The sequence below is a fragment of the Triticum aestivum genome, chromosome 4B (assembly GCF_018294505.1).
Source record: "Triticum aestivum cultivar Chinese Spring chromosome 4B, IWGSC CS RefSeq v2.1, whole genome shotgun sequence".
Lineage (NCBI taxonomy): Eukaryota > Viridiplantae > Streptophyta > Magnoliopsida > Poales > Poaceae > Triticum > Triticum aestivum.
In genome coordinates, this window is record NC_057804.1 from 89,978,749 (window position 1) to 90,000,864 (window position 22,116).

General features: G+C 43.4%; 1 protein-coding gene across 3 annotated transcripts; it reads left to right on the forward strand.

The window, feature by feature from the left end:
• Positions 1 to 281: 281 nt before the first annotated feature.
• Positions 282 to 14,834, forward strand: LOC123091203 (uncharacterized). Of its 3 annotated transcripts, none has more exons than XM_044512634.1 (19): positions 282 to 920; positions 3,016 to 3,168; positions 3,276 to 3,360; positions 3,869 to 3,971; positions 4,054 to 4,138; positions 4,629 to 4,712; positions 4,795 to 4,824; positions 4,909 to 5,012; positions 8,718 to 8,823; positions 10,013 to 10,437; positions 10,653 to 10,734; positions 10,901 to 11,077; positions 11,148 to 11,201; positions 12,176 to 12,268; positions 12,358 to 12,423; positions 12,533 to 12,579; positions 12,708 to 13,379; positions 13,532 to 14,035; positions 14,359 to 14,834. In XM_044512634.1, the coding sequence occupies exons 2-18, from the start codon at positions 3,052 to 3,054 to the stop codon at positions 13,920 to 13,922; spliced, it is 2,721 nt and encodes a 906-aa protein (XP_044368569.1). In that variant the 5' UTR covers positions 282 to 920; positions 3,016 to 3,051; the 3' UTR covers positions 13,923 to 14,035; positions 14,359 to 14,834. The 3 variants fall into 3 exon arrangements, with proteins under 3 accessions (XP_044368569.1, XP_044368570.1, XP_044368571.1); XM_044512635.1 differs by having other exon boundaries at positions 3,869 to 3,929; XM_044512636.1 differs by lacking the exon at positions 11,148 to 11,201.
• The last annotated feature ends 7,282 nt before the right edge of the window (positions 14,835 to 22,116 follow it).

Here is a 22,116-nt window from a genome sequence, read left to right on the forward strand (position 1 = left end):
CCCATAAGCCGACTGGACCCCCTGCCTACGCTCGAGAGGCCTGTCGGCCACCCCTAGGCCGAAAGGCTGCTAATCGGCCTGCTGTTGGCCGATTAGGCCCAGTCGGCCTGCTGTGGGCTGACTAGGCCCAGTCGGCCAGTAGAGGACCGACGGTGTATTATTTTTGAAATTTTTGTATCCAGTGTAATTTTTCTGAAAATTCATAAAAAAATGTATTATTAAAAAAAATTTAGCCGATATGGACTGCAGCAACCACGAGAAAAAAATCTCCAACTATCCAACTTTCTCTCACCCCCGAGCGGGCGCACGACCCCCACCTCCTCCTACCTTCTTCCTCGCACGCACATCCCCGCCGCCGGCGCGCCCCGTCCCGCGCCCTTCTTCGCCGCTGGTGCGGCCTGTCCTGTCGACTTCTTCGCCGCCGGCGCGCCCCTTTCCACGGACTTCCCCACCACCTCCCGCCCCGCTCCACCCTCCCTCGGCCCACCACCTCCTTGCCCCGATCCATAACTTCCAGACCCCGACACCTCCACCAATGGCGGCGCCCGAGGGTTAGGGGAGAACTTTTTTTTTTTGCAACTCGGGCGCCGCCGCCCCTTCCGCCGCCACCCCTTCCTGGCGCGGCGTCGCTTCGCCGCCGCCCTGCTTGGCCGCGCCACCCCGCGCTGGCGCTCCCTCTGTCCCTCTCCAGTCTCCACCCTTCGCCGCCGTTCCCGCCTCCCGCCGTCCCGCGCCTGCAGACGCCCCCGCCTGGTCCCCTCGATTGCCTCCCTTTGTTCGTTGTCTCCGGCGGTCCAACCTTTCTCTGCGAGTCTGCTCCAATCAAGTCGTCCCAGAGGCCACCCAGTGGACCAACCGACCAGGACGCCGGTCGCCTCCCTCTGCTACAAACCAGGACACCCCGACCTCGGTCGACGCTGGTAATATTTCTTCTCTTTTCTGTCTACCCAGTCCCATTCTTCTATGTTATATCCAGCATCCATATGTGAATTGTGAAGTTGGTATGTGACTAAGCTACTGAAGTGTGTTGTTTTTGCCTTCGTGATGAGAAAATTTGATAAATAATTAGAGCAGTAGCTTGCTACCAGTGGCGGATCTAGGATTTTACAGTAGGGTGTGGTAGCTAGATTTTTTTTTCATTAGCACAAATAAAACATGCTCCCGCAAAAAAAAACATGTGCATATAGTCGACACACAACTTTAAGAGTATATGCTCTTCAAACTGCATCTTGATCATTGCCATTATAGCTTGCAATAGGAAACCTTTCTCTTGGATCATGTGGAAGATGATCAATGCCATAAACTAGCGGTGGTGGTGGCGGCGGCGGCGGCGGTGGTGGAGAGGCAGCTTCAAGTGAAGCTGAATTTTGCCCTTCTGTAGCATCTGGAGCTGAAGATGCAATCCTCTTTGCTTCACGTTTCCGAAAAAGAGATGCAATGTCGCAATTCCTCTTCATATTTCAACAATTCTACATGCAAAATTACGAAATCAATTCACTAGTTATTCAATTACATTTAATCAATTTATATATTTGTTGATCAATATCAAGTTGGTCTGTTGATGTTGCAATTTACAAGGCAGAAAGCTGTTCAAAATTACAAGGATTAAAAAGAGAAGGTAGCAATGAACTAGCACCTGCCCTAAACGATGAAGCGGAAGTGCCCTTGATTATGATTATTAGTAATTAGGATCGAAAAGGAGAAACAGCAACGAGCTAGCACCTGTCCAGAAAGAGTGAAGCGTCCTTGATTAGTACTCCTGTCGTACAAGTAGATTTAACTTTAATTAGTGCGTACTCCCTACTCCGCCACAACCTACACGCCAAGACGACCGTGTGCTCACCTGCTTGCAGCCGCTGCCGGCCGTGGCCGTCGGGCTGCCACTGCTGGACGCCGGTCCTCTCCTGCTGCCGTGCGGCGCCGTCACCCTTCGGCCTGCCGCTACTGCGCCGCTAGGGCTACAGCTGATTCGATCGAGATTTCTGCGCCGGGTCATGTAACCCAGTAGTCGTGCGATCGATCAGTTTGGGATTGATTGGGCGGTGACTCTTAACTGGGCTGGAGAGCTGGGCCTAAAGGCAATTTTCCCGCTGATATATATATATATATGCACTGGGCCAGATTTCTTAGGGTGTGGCGGGCCACACCCTACACCCTACTACATCCGCCCCTGCTTGCTACTCCCTCCGTAAAGAAATATAATATCGTTTCCCCCCCTGATATATATATATATATATATATGCACTGGGCCAGATTCCTACACCCTACTACATCCGCCCCTGCTTGCTACTCCCTCCGTAAAGAAATATATATAGGAGTAGGATTTTCTACAAGAGCTTGCCACAGAACTAGTTAAGGTTTCTTTACGGAGGGAGTATCTGTTAATTGGTATTTTGAGTTGCTGCTTGCTATTGAATGAACTATGAGAATGACTTGTCATGTCTTGCTGCCTTGCTGTTGCTACTTGATGGTTGTGTCTATGTCATGTATATGAGTTACTCCCTCTGTCCCATAATATAAGAGCGTTTTTGACACTAATGTATCATGTGGTTGCTGGTTACTCTGTCATGTTATTACAACTCATATACATGACATAGACACAACCAGCAAGTAGCAACAGCAACAGCACCAGTTGCTGGTTGTGCCTCCTCTCATCTATCTCCCTGGGATGCCCTGGCCTCTCTCTCTCTCTCTCTCTCTCTGCACGAGTGGTGGCGGAGGTGGCACCGGAGAACGGGGGGCAGTGGGGGCCGACAATGGAGACCGCTCGTGCAGCAGCACACCCAACCTAGTGCCATAGCTGTTGTCGTCACATTGTTTGCTCCCTGTCTTTTTCCCTGTTCATGCAACATTTTTCTGACCTCTGACTGATGCGATTCTGTAATGGACACTGTATCCCTAGCTCCACTTTTTTAACTTGTGAACATGAAATTAGCTCCAGGTGATTCTGGACTATAATAGCATGAATGCAAGGTTAATTACAAGTCATCATATCATATGGCATACATTTTGCAGGGTTTGATGCTCTAAGGTTTCTCTGGCTTCGGTGTCATGGCTCCGCATTACCAAGCCACCACCCTGATTGCCTCCCCATCCTATCCAGATGCCATCACTTGGTCAAGTGACAACTTGGTTGCCGTTGCCTCTGGCCACATCGTCACTATCCTGGTATGAGCAATTTCAGCGCCCTATCGTCCCGCCTTCACTTTCACTCTCAGGTATTATGGTAATCAATCTATTGGATTGGCATTGCACTCGTCATGTTTTTCCTCTAGAACCCAGCAGCTCTTGATGGGCCTCGTGGACTCGTTGTGCTTCGCCCTAGGGATCCTTTTCCCATTGGAGTGGTTAACAGGGAAGGTAGGTCCTAAGTTGAATGTGTATTGTACATGTTAGTAGGGTACTCATGCAGTTTGATAGGCACAATGAGGTGAAATAATTATTTCATCCTGAGAGTCTTTTGATTATGGTTGCATAGTCAGTACAATGCTTGTGAGAATTCAAGACTCGTAGTGTTAGTTTGGACACATCGTGAGCAATTTGATGTTTTAAAACTAGGTACTCAGTCAGTGCTTTTGTTGAGATCGTCAAAGGCCAACTCCAAAGGATGATGATGATTGATGTATGGATTTGTTTCAATCTGTGGCAAATATTGAAGAATTGTTCAGTTGTAGTGTAATAACAAGTTAGTTAACATTGATATTGCAGTGAGAGTATGATATGCTAGTATGCTGTTCAAATGAAGTGAAAATACCACTTGTTTGGGACTATAATGGAATATCTGGATGACATTTCAGAGGTCGGCTACTTTATGACAATTGGAAAACAGCAATTTTTGTTTCATTTGAAATCTTCTCAACATTTGCAGATCTCTTTGAACCAAGCTTAGTGCCAACATCCTTAGCGCGTGATACTGAACCATGTGCACGGTCAGTTTCATGGTCTCAACAAGGATTTGCTCCTAATTCTGGGTAATTTCTGTTGACTGATATATTAGATTCATGTATTCATCTTTTCGCCTAATATTTTTGTGTATATGGATCATTATTTCAGTTGTTTGTTGGCTGTCTGTACTGTTGATGGTCACGTGAATCTTTACCGCCCGCCAGTTTCTGAATTTTGTGATGACTGGGTTAAGGTAAACACCTGTTTGGCTAAAGTAGTTCATATTAAGACATCTGGAGTTAGAATCGGTAGTCACCATAATTCTCATTTTTCTGTATACTTGGGACTAAAGTTTGCATGATCCATATGCATATGGATCCTATAATTTATATATATCAATAGCTCACCATTAACAGCTTCACCTAGTTTGCAGTCAAGTTTTTATATGTTAATACCTTTTTTTTCACCTGTTACAAACAAAAGAAACTTGTACTCCCTCCGTCCCATAATATAAGAACGAGAGCGTTTTTGACACTACTCTTATATTATGGGACGGAGGGAGTACATTACAATTTTGGGTCATAGTTTTTTTCATTTTTATTAAATCTCCCACAAGTTTGTTCTTGCCGAAGTTAATATTTCTTGTTTTCGTTTCAGTTTTATTTTCTTCTGTCATTGTGGAGTTATCACTTGGTCTAGGCCACAATTACAATTATGCTCATCAACTCCTATTGGTTGGTTAGGTTGCGGATATATCTCAATTGTTGTTTAACTATTACCAAAATATAAACTTCGGAGAGGATGATGGTCCAGATTCATTTCCTCAGGTACGCTGCCTTCCACCTGAGCACCGAGGTTTCCCTGATTATTGTAGAATTTTGTTGTTGACAGTTTTCTCTCATACATTAGGAAAAGGCAAATATTGACCACGCTCCTCAGGTATGCTCCCTTCCACTTGAGCACTGAGTGGTTTTCTTGATTATCATAGAATATCGTCATGAACTTTTTCCCTTCATATATTAGGAGAAGTTAAATAACAAGCACACACTGGACACAGGATATGCCGGTGAATTGCAAGAACCTCTTTCTCGCAGGGGTCCTGGACGGAGAAAAAGGAAGCCAGTAAGGTGAATGGTACTGTCTGTTAAATCATCAAAGCTTTACAATTTTCACTGAAAAACATAACCAAGTTTTGAAATAACAAGATAATCCAGAGGGGTTAGTTCAAGATAAATGATAAGATTGATTCACATGCCTTAGTGGCTCGGTGCCGGAAAAGTTTGTGTGAAAAGATTTGCATGCCAGTACAGTTCTAGATCATATTAACAGCGACTCTAGAGAAATATGGGTTTAGAAGTTTGCTCTGGGCCTCACACTTTCAACACTTGTTTTCTGGGAGACAGATTGTACCTTTATTGCATTTGGCATTTTCTCTGTGAGTGAAGTCCAATCCTTAGTGAGCAATGATGGCCTCCAATCATAAGAAGTTAGTAGATTGCAGTAACAGAGCACCACCGGTTTGCAAAGCCCTTGTATCTAAGGAACTCGAAAAGGAATGACCACGCCACAGTATCTAAGGCTTTAGCTATGTCGAGCTTCAGCAATAAGCATTGACCTCTCTTTTGGTAAAACTAGATGATACCCCGCGCGTTGCTGCGGGAATCGGTTGCAACATATTTCATGTTGTTGCGGTAAATTATTGCTTTGATTTGCTTGGAATGAAAATAATACATTGCTAATATAGTAGCAAAATGGTTGTTGTAGAAAGTAGCAGCCAGAAGGAATCATAATGTGCAAAATGAATATGCCACTGTTGCATAGTTCTCACACATCGGTTTGCTACTGCAAGTTCAAATATGATCTCAGAAAGAGCTACTACCCTATATATTCCATAGTGAAAGCCATCAGGAGGCTAGTATGATGGAACAAATTTGTGTTGGTGTCAATCCAGTCATTTGAGATCATATTTAGCAAATGCATCACTACCTAGACATAAACAATATAGAAAACACCATAATAATAAATAATGTAAAATATGGACTATATTCAAATTCCGTTAACATCCTACATATTTGGTTAATTGTTAGATATATATTACCCACCTCATTAAGAATGTGTAGTAGTCTATTGTCTGTTAGTGATGCCTATCTACGAACAACCCAATGTCACCATAAACATTCATATTCATATGGTCAAATATAAGGAAATCAATGCTATGCTCCAGCCCCATAAGACATAAAACTATTACACAAATATGAGGAGAACATACATTGCAAATTTATTTGTCTCCATATGTAGCAATGTCCTGCAAATCACATGAGAAGACTGCAATTTACATAAACCTATTTATCTGAATCTACATCAAACCTGACTGAGAAAAGGAGATGGCAGATCAAGATCAGCGAGATGACCAGCGGTACACCAACATAGGCAAACATATAACACAATAATCACCAAACAGATTATCCCAATTTGCCATGCCAAAACGTACAGCTTCATAAGAGAAGAGAGGCAGACTCAAAGTTTCTTTCAGTATCAAAATATCAGGGCCAGGTTGATTTTTTATGAGTAAATTCTGTTGATCATTTGCTAGGACAGATAGTAACATGTGCAACCTGTAAAAGTGTCTGAGGAGATTATTGGTGGTCAAATTGATATCTTGTCTAGATAACAAAATTTTGCATAAAGAAAAGGAGCTGCGAACTGCTTGGATCTTGATTAAATACCTTGTTGGCGTGATTAAGTCAGAAAATATACTTATATTTAGGCTCGTTAAGCTTTTAACGGTTGAAATGCTATAAAAAATGCAGAATACTCCTATATATATGCAGAATCAAACACCATAAGGTAGGAGATGCAACAGAAAAAAATCAGCAGACCGAAAGACACTGATCGGTTCCTTTAATTAAATCGCCCTGTGAGTTGCTATGAATATCTGTACTAAGAAATCAGTTGAGAGTAAAGTTAAGATAAAATGTTTCTTCTGAGATCGGAAATGTGACAAATAACATAAACTGGGTATGAATTAGCCTGCTCAGAATGAAGAAAACAATTATTCACAAGGTAAGAATATCATTTATCAATGCCTGCTTTGCTTAGCATGTGAAACAACTTTACTTCCTAAGTGCAACATGTATAAGTAACAGTTCTGTCGCTTTAGGATGCAGGACTGGAAAAATAATGTAAATAGTGGTATTAAAATAAGAGTTATTGAATTGAAGGTATCAATGCAGCCTCTTTTATTTGCAAAGAATTCAAGGTAGAATTGAAATTGTAAAATCAAAGAACAAAAAGGATCATGAACATGAAAATTAGATCTAAAACATGATACCTTGTGTGTCGAGAGAAATCTCATGGTTGTATGTTAAACTGAGAAAAAAACTGCAGAGTAGAGGAGGAAGGCCGGCGTCAGATATGCACATCGTGTGATGGGCGATTTGTAAGCTAGATGAAGATGCGCACTTCAGAAATTAAAGTGATCTAACTCTGCGTCTAAAATTGGCGAGAAGGAGTAACTGCAGGGACAACAATTGCAGCGAATAAAACGTAAGTACCTGCTCCTTCCAATTCGGAGCCGCGACAGGGATGGCTTGCAGACCATGGCGGCGGGGGAGACGCCGGCGTCCTGCTCATTCCTGAGGGCATCCTGCTTGATCCCTCACTAATTGGGGCCGCGATGGGCATGGCCGCGTCCGGTGCGTCCGATGTCGCACTGCAAGGAGGGATCGGCTTTGACGACCGGCGTGGGGACCAGTTTTGACGACAGGCATGGGGATCGGCTTTGACGACCGACCAGTTTTGAGGACTCACAGCCAAGGAACGGCATGAGGGATCGGCTTTGACGACCGGCGTGGGGAAGCCGGCGGCAGGAAGAGGAGCCAGAGCACAACAACGACACACCTGAAGGAGATGAGTCATGGCGGGGGCTTCAACTCGGCTTGATGAAGGTGGGATTTGGGTTTGCCTAGCAAGCGTTCGCGGCGGCGGCGGTGAGGGCTCCAATTTGTCCTGCCCAGCACATGTTCACGGCTGCAATGATGATGTGAATGGAGAAGATGGGGGGTGGGGAGGATCAAATACGACTGATGAAGGCGGATGATTGCCGTCATCTATTTGATGTACGTTTCTAGTGGGGAAATCGAGAGTCACGGAGAGAAACGGGGAAGATGTGCAATCCAGGTAATTAAAGCAATGGAGAAGATGGGCTGCGTTTTGTTGGTAGATGCATGGACCGGCTGTTTGTTTCTGCTTGCGCATCTTTCAAGGAAGCTGCTGACGTGGCATGTATGTGAGGTGGAGTAGCTGCATGTTGAGAGAATATGATATAGTGGGGAGCAACTTCTTAAGAATGATAGATTAAAAAGGAGCATACAAAGTTTTGGCCATGTTTACAAAGCACCTAAAGCTGACTCATTATATAAAGGAATGTATGTCACCTTGCGTGGTTATAAATCTACACTGCAATGGGAAAGCTATGCACGCTTTTCTGTTGTAGTATTGATAGTTAATCTGAGAAATAAGGTAAGCCAAGCCAAGGGTGCACGACATTGCTAAAAATCTATTCATCTTAGCTATTATCTAGTGCCAACTGTTGATATATCAGCCTCATCTACCATACGTAAACAAGGTACATAGGGGTGTTCGTTTCAACTTTCAAACCCATCATGCCACATTTCTACTAGCATATGTTTTGGTCTTTAACTGATTTATTTTATTTTCATTTGAAATGCCAACATTTTTTGGTGGCCTTCTAGCATTCTTATATTGTGCCTGAACCATTCAAAATAAATTTGTGCCTGAATTTATTTGAAGTGGATTTTGACTGATTGTAGAGTTGAAGGCTATGTTTATGATGATGATGATGGAGATGACACTTCAAAGGATGCAGACTTCTCTCTGAATCCATGCCCTACATTAACGAAGATACCTATGAAAAAGGTAGTTTTTACATGTTGATATGTAGGCTTATGTTCAGTTTAACTCGATTTATTTGAGAAATTTGACAAAATGACACATTTTTTCTTTGACTTTGCTTCAAAGGCACATGTTCCATTGTCTTTGCCAAAAAGACACATATTTGGATGACAAGTAGACAAAATGACATAGTTTGTGTTTTTTTTCTTCTCATTTTTGTGTTTTAGGGCCACATGTCAGACATTGTTGGATGAATATGCCCTCTGGTCTAACTCCCTGTGCATCTCCTGATCAAATCGATCAGAACTGGTTTTAGAAGCGATCGGATTGATCAAAATCGATCGACTCCTCTCCTCGCCTTTCCCCGGCCGCCCCTCACCTTGTTCTGCCCCTCGCCGCTGCCTACCCGCTGCCTCGGCGCATCCCTCCCTCTAGCTTGCCGTCATCCCTCCTCTGTCTGTCCCGGCCGGTGGTACATGGAACTAGGCCGTGTGGTGGCTGCACCAGAGCAGGTGAGGCTTGGCTGCTGTGGTGGACCGGGAGCAGCCGGCAGGCGAGGGGCATGCTGAGGTGCCCCTCCCAGCCGTCCGTTTCTGTGTGTGCTGAGGACGGCGGCAACTTGTTGGTTCTGCCAACTTGTGCATTGATGGTGCAACTGACCCCAACCAGGCGCTGCTTGCTCTGCTCACTGGAGGTACTTGTAGGCTGTTGGTGTTTGGCTGTTGCTCCTCTATCTGTAGCAGCAAGCGTAGCAGCTGCTTGCTGCCTGTTGTCTTTTGGATGTCATCAACATTTTGGCAATGTAATTGTATCGTTTTCTGTTCATGAGATGAGTGAGGCGGGGTAAAGCCCAGCAGCGCGACGCCTCTCTGCTCTTTCTTCTCTCCAGGTTGCACGTACCGGCCCTAATCAATCGATCGGTCTTTTTTAAATTGAAATGGGAGCAGGCTACAGCAAAAATATCAGGAACATTTTCGTCCTAAAAACTCTGACATGTGATCTCGGAATGAAAAAAATGAGAAAAATATAGTGTCATTTTGTCTAACTGTCAACCAAATATGTGCCATTCTGGCATGGACAATGAAAGGTGTGCTTCTAGAGCAAAGGCATAGGAAAAGTGTGTCATTTTGTGAATTCTTCTTATTTTTAACTCACATGCATGGTTGTCTTTTATCTGATTCTCGATTTAACTTTGGCCCAATTGTGATTCCAGATTGACATGCCTGTGCATGAAATGGCTGTTGTAAAAGCACAAGCTGGCTCACAAAATACCGAAGAAGCATTCTCTTGCAATGGAGAAAACAAACTTCTTCCTCTGATCACAGCAAAACAATATTCACGTCGCAATGCACTTTTGTCTTCTCTCGTAGTTGCATGGTCACCAGTTTTGCCATTACACAATGCTATTTCTCATTGGTGTATTCTTGCTGTTGGCTCAAAGTCTGGGGATGTTTCATTTTGGAAAATCAATAAGCCCGAGCACTACACAATAGATGTTTGCACTGTTACCAATGATCCAATATTCGTTGGGGTTCTTCAAGCTCATAATTCATCGGTTTGTGCCATTAGTTGGGAAGTTTCATGTTCAAGATCTTCAAAGTCTTCATTGCTTTTAGCAACTGGATGCTCGGACGGAAGGCAAGCACATTTATACTTATTCTTTGTAAATGTTGCAACCTTATCGTTTGTCTTTAAATGGTTTCGTTGAGCTTGATTCATGACATGTGGAAAAGGGTACCTATGTTTAATTAATTAGAAATAAGATGTTTTGTGCTATTTCGCAAGAAGTCCTGGATGCTAGATCAGCAACATAGAACCCGCGCGATCAATGATTTTCCATGAACTTTTTTCAGTGTGAAGATATGGTCAGGTGATATCGAAGGATTGAATCAATGTACAGATGCGAAAGAAGTGTCATTTTTGTCAGTCGCAGAGGTACATATTAAGCAACATCTTTGTACCTGTGTTTATTTGATGCATATAGGTGGATATTCGAGACTAATTGATGTAACATCCAATGAATATAGGCATGCTTGTCTTTAGCTTTATTGCTGTGGCTGCTCTAATTATATACTCAATTCTGAAATGTTCCTCTTTTCAGGTGACCACTAATTCATCAGCTCCTGTCTCATCAATTTCATTGTCCACACCAGCTCAGCCTCGACATGAGGTTAATTTGGCAGTTGGAAGAGTATCTGGATCACTGGAAACATGGATATTGCACCTGTGCAGCAACGAAGTTGAGAATAGCAGTGAATGTCATGCACATGATCGAGTGGTAAAATTTCATTGTAATCGAATGTCTTTTTTCTCCAATAAAATTCGACTAAATGTCAACACTACCATAGGTGACAGGTTTATCATGGGGTTTAGATGGCCACTGTTTATACAGCTGCAGTCAGGTGCATTAACTTGTCGCAACTCTGTGATTATTCCTTCTGATTGTGGTAGGGTAAGAAAAATCATGAAATTGTCTCCTCTGCTACCCTTGGCTCCTAGTAGGTTACCTTAGCCAGTCCCTTAGCCCCCCCAGGGAGTGGCAATACTACTATCTGAAGTCCTAACAAATTTTGTTACTATGGTAGTGTGGGTAGTATGTGCTTATTTGGTTGTTAAAGTTACAAAAACGCTCCAAATATGCTAGAATTAACAACATAATCATCACTAATATTGTGAGATGGATACTGATGTCAACTAACAACCAATACCATGTGAAGATCCCATGCCAATGCCATCATATGACATGTTGCTATGGCATGTTACGTCGTAATGTCGGTATTTCTCTGGGTGTATTACGGTCCAATGAAACTCATTGGAGTGGTGGTTTAGTTCAAGTAACTGAAACTTTGAGGACATGAGTGAGAAGGTAAACGGAGTGCCGGATCTATGTTGGCAGTTATCCCAAGCTAAAAGGCTAGTTAACCACTTGACCTAGTTATGGATAATTAGTCAATGACCGCTGTCTTGGTCCCTTGACATATGTTGTATTAGTACTGTTGGCTATGTACTAGTACTATTGTGCTTATCGCGATACCTTTTTGTTACTGTTATCCAAGCTTTGTTGCAAACTTAGGGGGGGGGGGGGGGGGGGGGCAGCCCCAGTGCATGTAGCTCCCGCTTGCGCAGGGTCTGGGGAAGGGTCCGACCACTTTGGGTCTATTGCAAACTTGTAACTGCTAAAAATTTACGAGTCCCTTTTGATGGCTTCTGTATTTGATGGAGTTGCTTTAGTTTTTCACAAATATGCTTCTAACAATAACTCCCATGTCCATGTTATTTTCTTGCACCTGAATTGTATTATACTGCACAGTATTATTTTATGTCATCCTAAACTTTGTTTTTCATGCGGATTCTGCAAATTTCTCATCTTTATCAGGATAATTCTGCGCGCTGTTGGATCTTTGAAAAGAATCAACTTGAAGAAGTTCCCGTGCACACAAATTTCCCAGAGCTAAAAGAATCAATAGATGTAAAACTGAGACTCCTTGTTGACCTTCGCCTTTTTCCTGAATTTGTGAGCTTGTATCATACTAACTGGTATCTCAAATGTTCATGCAGCTCTCAGTAGTATCTCATCAATGCTTTGGTCTTACACTTTCACCTGGAGAAGTAATGATTGCTGTGGTATGCTGTAGGTTGTTCCTTAAATCTGACATTTGTTGCTCAACTGCGACTTTTGCACTTGAGCTTGTGTACATAAGCTACACCAATTGATGGATATTGTCTCTTTCAGGTCCGCAGCTTGGATCCAAATATGCTAGACCAGATGTACCAAGCCAGGTATTATTTATGAGCTTAGTATAGGAAGTACTGGAGTCTTGTAATAGAAATCTTCATGTATTGATTGCTTTGAGATAAGAGTCCATCGTCAATTCATCATGGTAACATTTTGTGAACAAAAACAACAGGACGCAAAAGGCAGTGGTTGAGTTCATTTGGATTGGTGGTCAGTTCCTTGGCATTCCACTAAACAAGGACATTTATATCTCCAACAAACAATCTGCAAAGTCATCCGAGACTAACTTGTTATGGTGGGGTTCCAACATTCTTTGGTCATTGAAGAATTATGAAAAATGTGAAACCGGACTTGTCTTATGGGATGTCATAGCTGCTTTACAAGTGCTCATGAAATTCGCACCAGCATTTCTGGAGACACTAATGCATAAATGGGTCTCAGATTTGTTTTCAGATGATCAACAATGTGTTTCTATCGATACCCTGTGTCAGTGTAGAAAGGACATGATGTCCAATGTCAGCTCGCGGAAGCTACACCTGTTGAATATCATTTGTAGGAAAGTAATGCTTCGTGATCCTGCTGGAGAAAATGGCAATAGCACGTCAACTGATTTGTGGAGCAGTCTTCTGTTGAGCAGCGAAAGAGAGCTACGAGAGAGACTTGTGGCTTTCACTTTTGCTGCTGTCTCCAATCGAATGTCATATTTTCGCAAGGGCGCATGTGCTGAAAACATGTGGTTTCCTGTTGGTGTTGCCCAGATGCGTTCTTGGGTGTCTATGAATAGTGGAGGAGTGCATAATCAGCTCAGATCTCTCAGTTCGACAATTAAGCGTCTTGGAAGCAGGTATTCAGTTTTTGGTAGATTTATTATTCATCTACTCTATAAGCTGATTCCATTACTTCAAGGACCTAAAGTAATCTATTAGTTTTGTCAGTTCATTGAACTGTAAAATTGGGCATTCAGTATATCTGCTTTAAATTGTTTTTCTGTTGCAGGATCAACTCTGTGTGTGAATACTCAGCTGAAGAAACCTGTGCCTATTGCTCCACGCCGGTTCACTTCGAGTCACCTGACATAGCCTTGTGTGGAAGTGTCGATCCTGCTATTGTTCCGACAGAAAGGCACAAGCTGTCAAGATGTGCAGCATCGATGCGCTTATGCTCTGTTCTGGAACCAACCTGGTACTGTGTATGTTGTGGAGGAATGGTTGATAAGCTTGTGCCTGAGACCTATTTTGCCATGAAGACATCTCCTTTGTTGGGTGCTGCCAATCCAGACGATGAATCATCACTTTACTCAGCACCTGCTGTTCCTCGTTGCCCCTTCTGCGGCATATTGCTGCAGAGGTTGATGCCAGAGTTCCTGCTCTCTGTCTCCCCGGTATAGAAGCTAGTGAGAGTTTTTTGCTCAAGTGCACGTCGTCTCTTTTTGCATTATTGTGCGTTTGTTCTTTATTCCTAGAGGCTGCCAAAAAAGGATGGAAAGCAACATCATCATGTGTAAGTCCTGAACTTCTTTTATCTATATGTTTGAATTACTGAGCTCCAAACACCCTTTTAACACATGATTAGGAAGTTTCTACGGAATATGACCAGGAACGATATGAGCTTTATCTTCCATACAGCACGCACATTATATTACTCTACTACTCCCTCCGTTCGGAATTACTCGTCCAAGAAATGAATGTATCTAGATGTATTTTAGTTGTAGATACATCCAGTTTTATGACAAGTAATTCCGAACGGAGGGAGTACTTTTTAATAAGTCTGTTATTAGGCTATTGGTTGATTGTGCCACTGAGTTTCTTATAATGGTATTTCAGCGCCAGCATGATTGTTCTTGGGGAGATGCTTGTTTTGAATATTATGTTGGTCAGCGTAGCTTCGGTAGAGATCAAGGAAGAGCCAGATAGTCTAAAGGCAAAAGGAAATGGTTCAAGAGAAGAGGCCTAGCGGCTTAAAGCCTTCACCGTTCTTCATCATGTTGTACGTATTAATGTTTGCTCTTTTTTTTTTCCTTTTGTCTCTGACGGTCCAAAAGGCTTCTAGGACTCATAACTGGTCAAGTGTTTTAGCATATGATGTACACAAGATTATTTTCCATTTCTTAGCTGTGGACATAAGAGTTCTACTATAGGGTTTTCATGTCTTGATTTATATGATGCGTCATTTTAGCTTTTGGTGAGGCTATGCTTCAGATTGTTGGTTACTTATATATAATAGACAGAAGCAAGTGAGTTTGGCAAAAACAGAATGTATAACATATATACAGAGAGGGCTGTGGAGCAGATTAGTTCGATTTTGGAGGATCATAACCCACCATCTGCCGGGCACTATCTTATTTTGTGCTACTTATGCCGGGGTAACCAGCCAGCTGGAGTGTTTAAGCCTGCTCCGTAATTGAATAGTGACTTTGACAGTGCAGGCAGGCAAGTAATCTAGTGGCTGGTGACTCCTAACATAGTCTTGATAGATCTGTAGATCGGGTAGGCTTAGGTATTAGCGGTAGATTTACCTTCTCCTTTGCTTGAAGAGCTCGAGTCATTGGCCATGGTGAAGAAGGTGGCGGTGGAGAGTGAGCAGCGGCAGTGGCGGTGCTTCCCGTCCCTTCGGGCTAACCTAGATCGGTAGGTTTATTGGTGGGGTTTGCGGCAGTGCGACGAACCTCTTAGTGTGTGCCCCGGCCCCCACCTCTTTATATAGCCCGCGTGACAGGGGCCCGTCAACCATAGGCGGGTGAGCGCCCGAGATCAGGGCGCGGATCTAATGGGCTGTTGGGCACACGTGGTAGAGATCAACCTAACATACCCCCCTTCCCTGTCTCAACTTTACTTTTAACCATATATTTTTCACTTTACTCGTTACATCACTGATCAATACATAGAACATGTTTCATCGTCATAGCTCAATTGCCGATAGAATCAGACAACTACAACATACCTCGTTTTGAAACAAATTCTGTGTTTTTTGGGCCTCCCATGATCCAGGAATCATAGGCTTTCTATTAAACCCATGCCGGCTAAGTGTTCCTTGAACACATTGGGTGGTAAGCCTTTCGTAAGCGGATCCGCAAGCATATCCTTTGTCCTTATATGCTTGAGACTTATAGTGTGATCCTGAATTTTATCTTTCACAACATAAAACTTTATCTCTATTGTTTTGGTAGCATTACTTGACTTGTTAGAGTATAGAATACCGTGGGCTGATTATCACAGTACATCTTTAGTGGTTTGTCAATATAATCTACCACTTTTAAGTCGCTATAAATTTTGCATACATCATGGACGATGCAACTATTGACTGTTTGGAGCTTCTCCACGAAATAGCCCCTCCAGCGAGAGTAAACATGTATCCTGACGTGGATTTTCTATCATCCCTGTCTCCCGCAAAATCTGCGTCCGAATACCCTCTTATCTTTAGGGAATCAGATCTCCTGCATGTTAGCATGTGGTACTTCATGCCTTGCGCATAACGCAATGCTTTCTTTACCATCTTTCAGTGCTCTGTGTCTAGATTCTTTTGATATCTACCGAGTACCCAGGTGACGAAAACTAAGTCAGGGCGTGTGGATACTGTAAACGTCCAACAACCGAAGCATATGGTAGTGCTTTCATTTGATCGATCTCGTACTGGTTCTTGGGACATTGGAGTTTCCCAAAACTGTCGCCCTTGACTATAGGAGCAGGTGTGGCTTTACTCGCATGCATATTATACTTTTTAAGAACCTTTTCTAAATATGCCTTCTGCGATAGTCCTAAAACTCCATTTTTCCTATCTCGGTGAATTTCTATGCCCAAAACGTATGATGCTTCACCAAGGTCTGTTATATTAAAATTTGAGGACAAGAACTACTTTGTTTCTTGTAGCAGACTAACATCACTGCTAGCAAGCAAGATATCATCCACATACAAGATTAGGAAAATATATTTTTCATTTTTAAACTTTGCATAAATGCAATTGTCCTCAACATTCTCTTTAAATCCAAAACTTTTAATTATCTCATTAAACTTTAGATACCATTGTTTAGAGGCTTGTCTTAATCCACAAATAGATTTCTTCACGCGACATCCCATATCTTCCTTGCCTTCCATGATAAAACCCTTGGGTTGTTTCATGTAAACATTTTCTTTTAAATCCCCGTTCAGAAATGCCGTCTTTACATCCATTTGATGTAACTCTATCAAAATGTGCAAGTAATGCCATTATGATTATGAAGGAATCCTTACATGAGACTGGGGGAAATGCCTCATTGTAATCTGTCCCTTCTCTTTATGTAAATCCTTTTGCGACAAGTCGTGCTTTATACTTTTGTACATTCCCTTTAGAGTCATACTTAGTTTTGTAGACCCATTTACAGCCTATTGTTTTGGCTCCTTTAGTAATATTCTCTAATTCCCAAACATCTTTGCAACTCATCGATTTCATGTCGTCTTCCATTGCCTCCAGCCACTTTGATGAGCGAGGGCTTCTCATGGCTTCTTCATATGAAGTGCGATCACCTTCCATATGAACTATTTCTGTGTTATAAACTTTATAATCAGTAGAAATAGTTGACCTTTTGGGTCTTGTAGACCTTCTAAGGGCCGCACCCCTAGGCTCATTCTATGCCTCATCTTCCGGCACATCTTCTAAAAGTGGCTGTTGCACCTCCCTTTCATGCTCAACGACGGGTTCAGCCGGCTCCTGACGGACAGGTTCCAGATCTTCTCCCATAGTTATCATGGGTGGAGTTACAACAGGTGCTTGAACCGCAACCTCAGGGATTGTTGATGCAGGTACAACATGTAGTGAGAAAAATGGCTCCTGAATCATCGGATTAGGTGCATGCACCCTTTTCTCCTCAAGATCAATTTTCTGAGCTACCATGCCCCCTCATCATTTCGTCCTCTAAGAAGACTGCATGTCTTGTTTCTACAAACTTTGTGTATCTCTCTGGACAGTAGAAACGAAAACCTTACTATTTTGGGATCCAACTTTGCAATATTTGGATTAAACACTTTGGCCTCAGCTAGGCCCCCCACACCCTTAAGTGTTGTAGGGAGGGCGTTGTTCCTGTCCACAACTCATACGGTGTTTTGGGCACTGACTTGCTTGGCACTCTATTGAAAATGTGAATGGCGGTTTTAAGCGCCTCCATCCATAATCCCAATGGCAAGGTGGAGTAACTCATCATGCTGCGCACCATATCCATAAGTGTACGATTATGCCTTTCAGCTACTCCATTTTGCCGAGGCTCGCCCGACATTGAATATTGTGCCACTATGCCAGTCACCTATAAGAACTTTGCAAAAGGTCCAGGGACTTGGCCATATGGAGTGTGCCGACCGCAGTACTCCCCCCACGGTCCGATCTTACTATCTTTATTCTTTTATCATGTTGATTTTCAACTTCAGCTTTGAATATTTTAAATTTATCCAACACTTTAGATCTTTCTTTGATTGGATAAATATAACCATATTGGAAGTAATCGTCTGTGAATGTTATGAACGAGTCATATCCATCCACACTTTTCACAGGAAATGGTCCACAAATGTCAGTGTGAATGATTTCTAGTGTTCTTGTGCTAAGGTTTGCACCCTTTTTGTTTTGTTTTACATACTTTCCTTTAATGCACTCTATGCATTGCTCTATGTCTAAGCACTCTAATGGAGGAAGAATTTCATTTTTAACTAGTCTTTCTATTCTCCGCTTCAAAATATGGCCCAAGTGACAGTGCCATAATTTCAATGAGTCATGAGTTCTCTTTCTTTTCTTTTGTTCTTTATCCGACGCGAAAACATGCTCATTCACATTACACACAGAATACACTTTTTCACGTAGTGATAATAAATAAAGGTCACCATGTAGGAAAGCAACACCCACATGAGTATTATTAAACCATATGGCAGACTTGCCATGTCCAAAGTGACATTCATAATGATCTTTATCCAAACACGAAACACTAATTAAGTTTCTGTGACATGAAGGAACATATAAAACATCTCTAAGCAGAAGCATGAATCCATCAGCTAACTCTAGGAGATGTTGCCGACAGCTTCAACCTCTGCTTCAACTTCATTTGCAACTTCAATGCATCTTTCACTTCTTTGCGTAGTCCGTGTTGAATGGAACCCCTATAATGAATTTGCAACATGAACAGTTGCTCCCGAGTCAATCCGCCAAGTAGATTTCGAAAACTATGTATACAAGGATTCATTTACAAAGGAAACAATGTTATTACCTCTCTTTGCCATTATTGCCAATCAGGGTAATCTTTCTTGTAGTGCCTAGTCTGCTTACAATGGAGGCATATATCTTTGTCCACTGGGAAAGGCTTTTGCTGATGCTGATATTGAGCTTTTCCATGTGGCTTTGAAGGGGAACCTTTGCCATTCTAATTGTAGTTCTTTTTCTGATTATCCTTCACATAGTTCATAAAACCACCATGTGAGGTTTTAAGTCATTCCTCTTCTTGCACACACATGGCTATAGTCTTTTCATTGTCCCGTTTTTCAAGCGACATGTTGTAGTTGGCAATAAAGGTGTCAAACTTTTTCGTCAGTGAAGCCATAACCAGGTGAACAAGGAGTGCAGGCTTGAGCTCCAAATTCGCATCCATGGGTTTAAGCTTAGCTGCCATGTTGCTCATCCTGAGGATGTGCTCTCTTATGCCATGTCCACCGCCCGTGTACTTTTCTGTCACCAGCTGCTTTCGCAACTGGATAGCATATATCTTTGAAGAACCAGTGAACTGGCTCTTTATCTTTTCAAGAAACTCCCCTACAGAAGTACACTCTGCAATTGAGCCCACAATAGCGTTCTCAATTGTGTTCTTTATGAAAGCCATGCACTTTTTTATTGGTGGTGAGCCACTTTTGGTTTTCGAGGGTATATGACATCTCCACTGGAGCATGTTCCCTCTGCCTTTCGCCCCAGCAGCATTATCATCTTTTGCACCTCTGACTGGCTCTGGTGGTTTGCCCCTCTGTGGTGAGCGCGCCGCCGTCGAACAGATCGGCCGCGATACACTTTGCCCCTGTCAGGGGTTGGTTCTTCGTCCAGATGCCTCACTCGGTGATGCGCATCTGGATCGAGAGGAACAGCGCGACACAGCGGTGGCGCACTTTGCCGGTGAGCACTAGGCCCTCTATCGGTGAGATCTTTGGATCCTTCTTTGCCCTGTTTAAGGTTCTTGGGGAGGGGATTTTTTTTGCTTTGTTTTCTTTTCTACCCGAAAATACTGGCTCTGGTGGTTTGTCCACAACCTAGTCCACCTCAGCACAGACAAAAGCCAAGTCAACTTTCTTTCTCCATTCAGTGTTGTTATCACCTCCGAGGGTTGAAACATCCTTGAGGCAACTCATCAAGTGGAAACCTCCTGAAACCACAATGAGGTGAGATCATAACAACAATTGCATGCATTAATCCAACGTTGGTCAAAATTAAACATACAACTGTTTACGCAATTAAATCTATACCACCGTTGGGCAAAAGTAGAAATAAATGCACATTTTATAACAATAACAAATCATGATCATGTTATTAACAACGTTGGTCATAAAATAAGAGGATCATAATTGTTTGAAACATTATTTTAACATGTCTTTTAAATTCTAATTACACTTTAGTTCTATTTGCTTTTAAAAAAGAGCACTTCTATTTATTTTACAGCGGAAAAACATGAATAAAATTCATGAACTTTATACTTTTTAGAGGCATTTCTTTTTCTTTTCTATTTTCTAGACATAATTTTCGTTGGATAATTTTGAACAGAAAAGAAAAATTGTATGAAATTTGCCCAGAAACTGGACAAACCAAATAAAAAACGGCCAGGGCTCTTTGGGCTGAAACCGGTGCAGTCACCCAGTGCTCGTCGACCCATGGCCTGCTCAGCGCGCTGAGCCACGCGAGCCAGCCTTGCCTCGGCCTGGGCCGCCGGCCTCAGCCCAGCGCCGACCTGCTCCTCTTTGGCCCAAGGCCTGTAGCGGGTTAGGGTTTCGATCCGGGCTGTCGATCTGATCAGACGGACGCCCGATGTTCTCACTGGATCAAAACCAGCTGGCGACGCGGCCGAGGGGAAACCCTCGCTCATTTCCCCCCTCCCCTCCTGCGCGCCGCTCTCCTCCCTCTCTCGCGACAACTTTGTCCATGGCAGCGGCAAGAGCTATGCCGACCACCGGCGACGGCGTCGAGGCCCGGCGCTGCGCGAGCCCCCTTCCCCTTCCCCTTTTCTCTCTGCTCCTTCCACCTACAGCTCCAACGCGCGAGAGACACGCGACCACGCCCCCTCTCACCCCCTTGTTTTCTATGGTCGTCGGCGTCAGAGCAACCGGTGGTTTCGCCGTTACCATTCCCTTTGCCGGCTGCGCGTTCCCCTCTGTGGTGAGTGCGCCGCCGTCGGACGTATTGGCCGCGATACACTTTGCCCCTGTCAGGGGTTGGTTCTTCGTCCAGATGCCTCACTCGGCGATGCGCATCTGGATCGAGAGGAACAACGCGACACATCGGCGGCGCACTTTGCCGGTGAGAACTAGGCCCTCTGCCGGTGAGATCTTTGGATCTTTCTTTGCCCTATTTAGGGTTCTTGGGGAGGGGAATTTTTTTTGCTTTGTTTTCTTTTCTACCCGAAAATACTAAGCCTAGCAGGCTCTGAAACCATTGATAGATCTATAGATCGGGTAGGCTTAGGTATTAGCGGTAGATTTACTTTCTCCTTTGCTCGAAGAGTTCGGGTCATTGGCCATGGTGAAGAAGTTGGCGGCGGAGAGTGATCAACGACAGTGGCGGTGCTTCCCGTCACTTTGGGCTAACCTAGATCGGTAGGTTTATCGGTAGGGTTTGCGGCAGCGCGACGAACCTCTTAGTGCGTGCCCCGCCCCCACCTCTTTATATAGCCTGCATGACAGGGGCCCGTCAACCATAGGTGGGTTGAGCGCCCCCGATCAGGGCGTGGATCTAAGGGTCCAGTGGGCCGTTGGGCACACACGGTGGAGATCAACCTAATAAGTCTGGCCACAAAATTGTATGAAACCCGATGCCTTGTTTGATAGAAGTGGATTGGGGAGGTTTGGGGAGGAGGGGATTTCATGGGATTTGGTAAATCCCTCCCTTTAACCCAATCCTCTCAAATTCCCACCAATCCCCAAACCCTTCACATACCCCTACAATTTGGTACACATGGATTGATATATAGGGTTTGCAAAATTACTATACTATAGTTAAAAATGCAATTTTTACAACTTCAAAAGCTCACGGAAGAAATGTACTGGCAACAAAGTTACAACTAGAGTACGCAAAACAACAAAAGGCTCATATAATCAGTTACAAGTACTATCAACGGTTCGAATGAAAATGGTACATGCATACATGCCAGTATGCCACGGTCCAAATGGAAACATGACACATGCCACAGTCCAAATGAAAAATACAAGATGTCGGTAAGCGAAAGTAGACGGTTCATCACAACATAAACACATGTTTGATAGGCGAATGCTCCGAGACATGTTTGCGGGTGGCACAGTGTGGAGGAGACTTGTGACGGCAAAGCGTGGGCACCGTGCTTCCACGAGATCAGGTCCCTATAAAAAACAGATGAATTGGTC

Bases quoted from the DNA above. Each gene is read 5' to 3' on its own strand.
- LOC123091203 (XM_044512634.1), top strand. From the start codon at position 3,052: ATGGCTCCGCATTACCAAGCCACCACCCTGATTGCCTCCCCATCCTAT. The intron at 11,078-11,147 runs GTAAAATTTCAT...ACACTACCATAG, and splicing joins GTCATGCACATGATCGAGTG to GTGACAGGTTTATCATGGGG. The intron at 12,580-12,707 runs GTATTATTTATG...CAAAAACAACAG, and splicing joins GACCAGATGTACCAAGCCAG to GACGCAAAAGGCAGTGGTTG.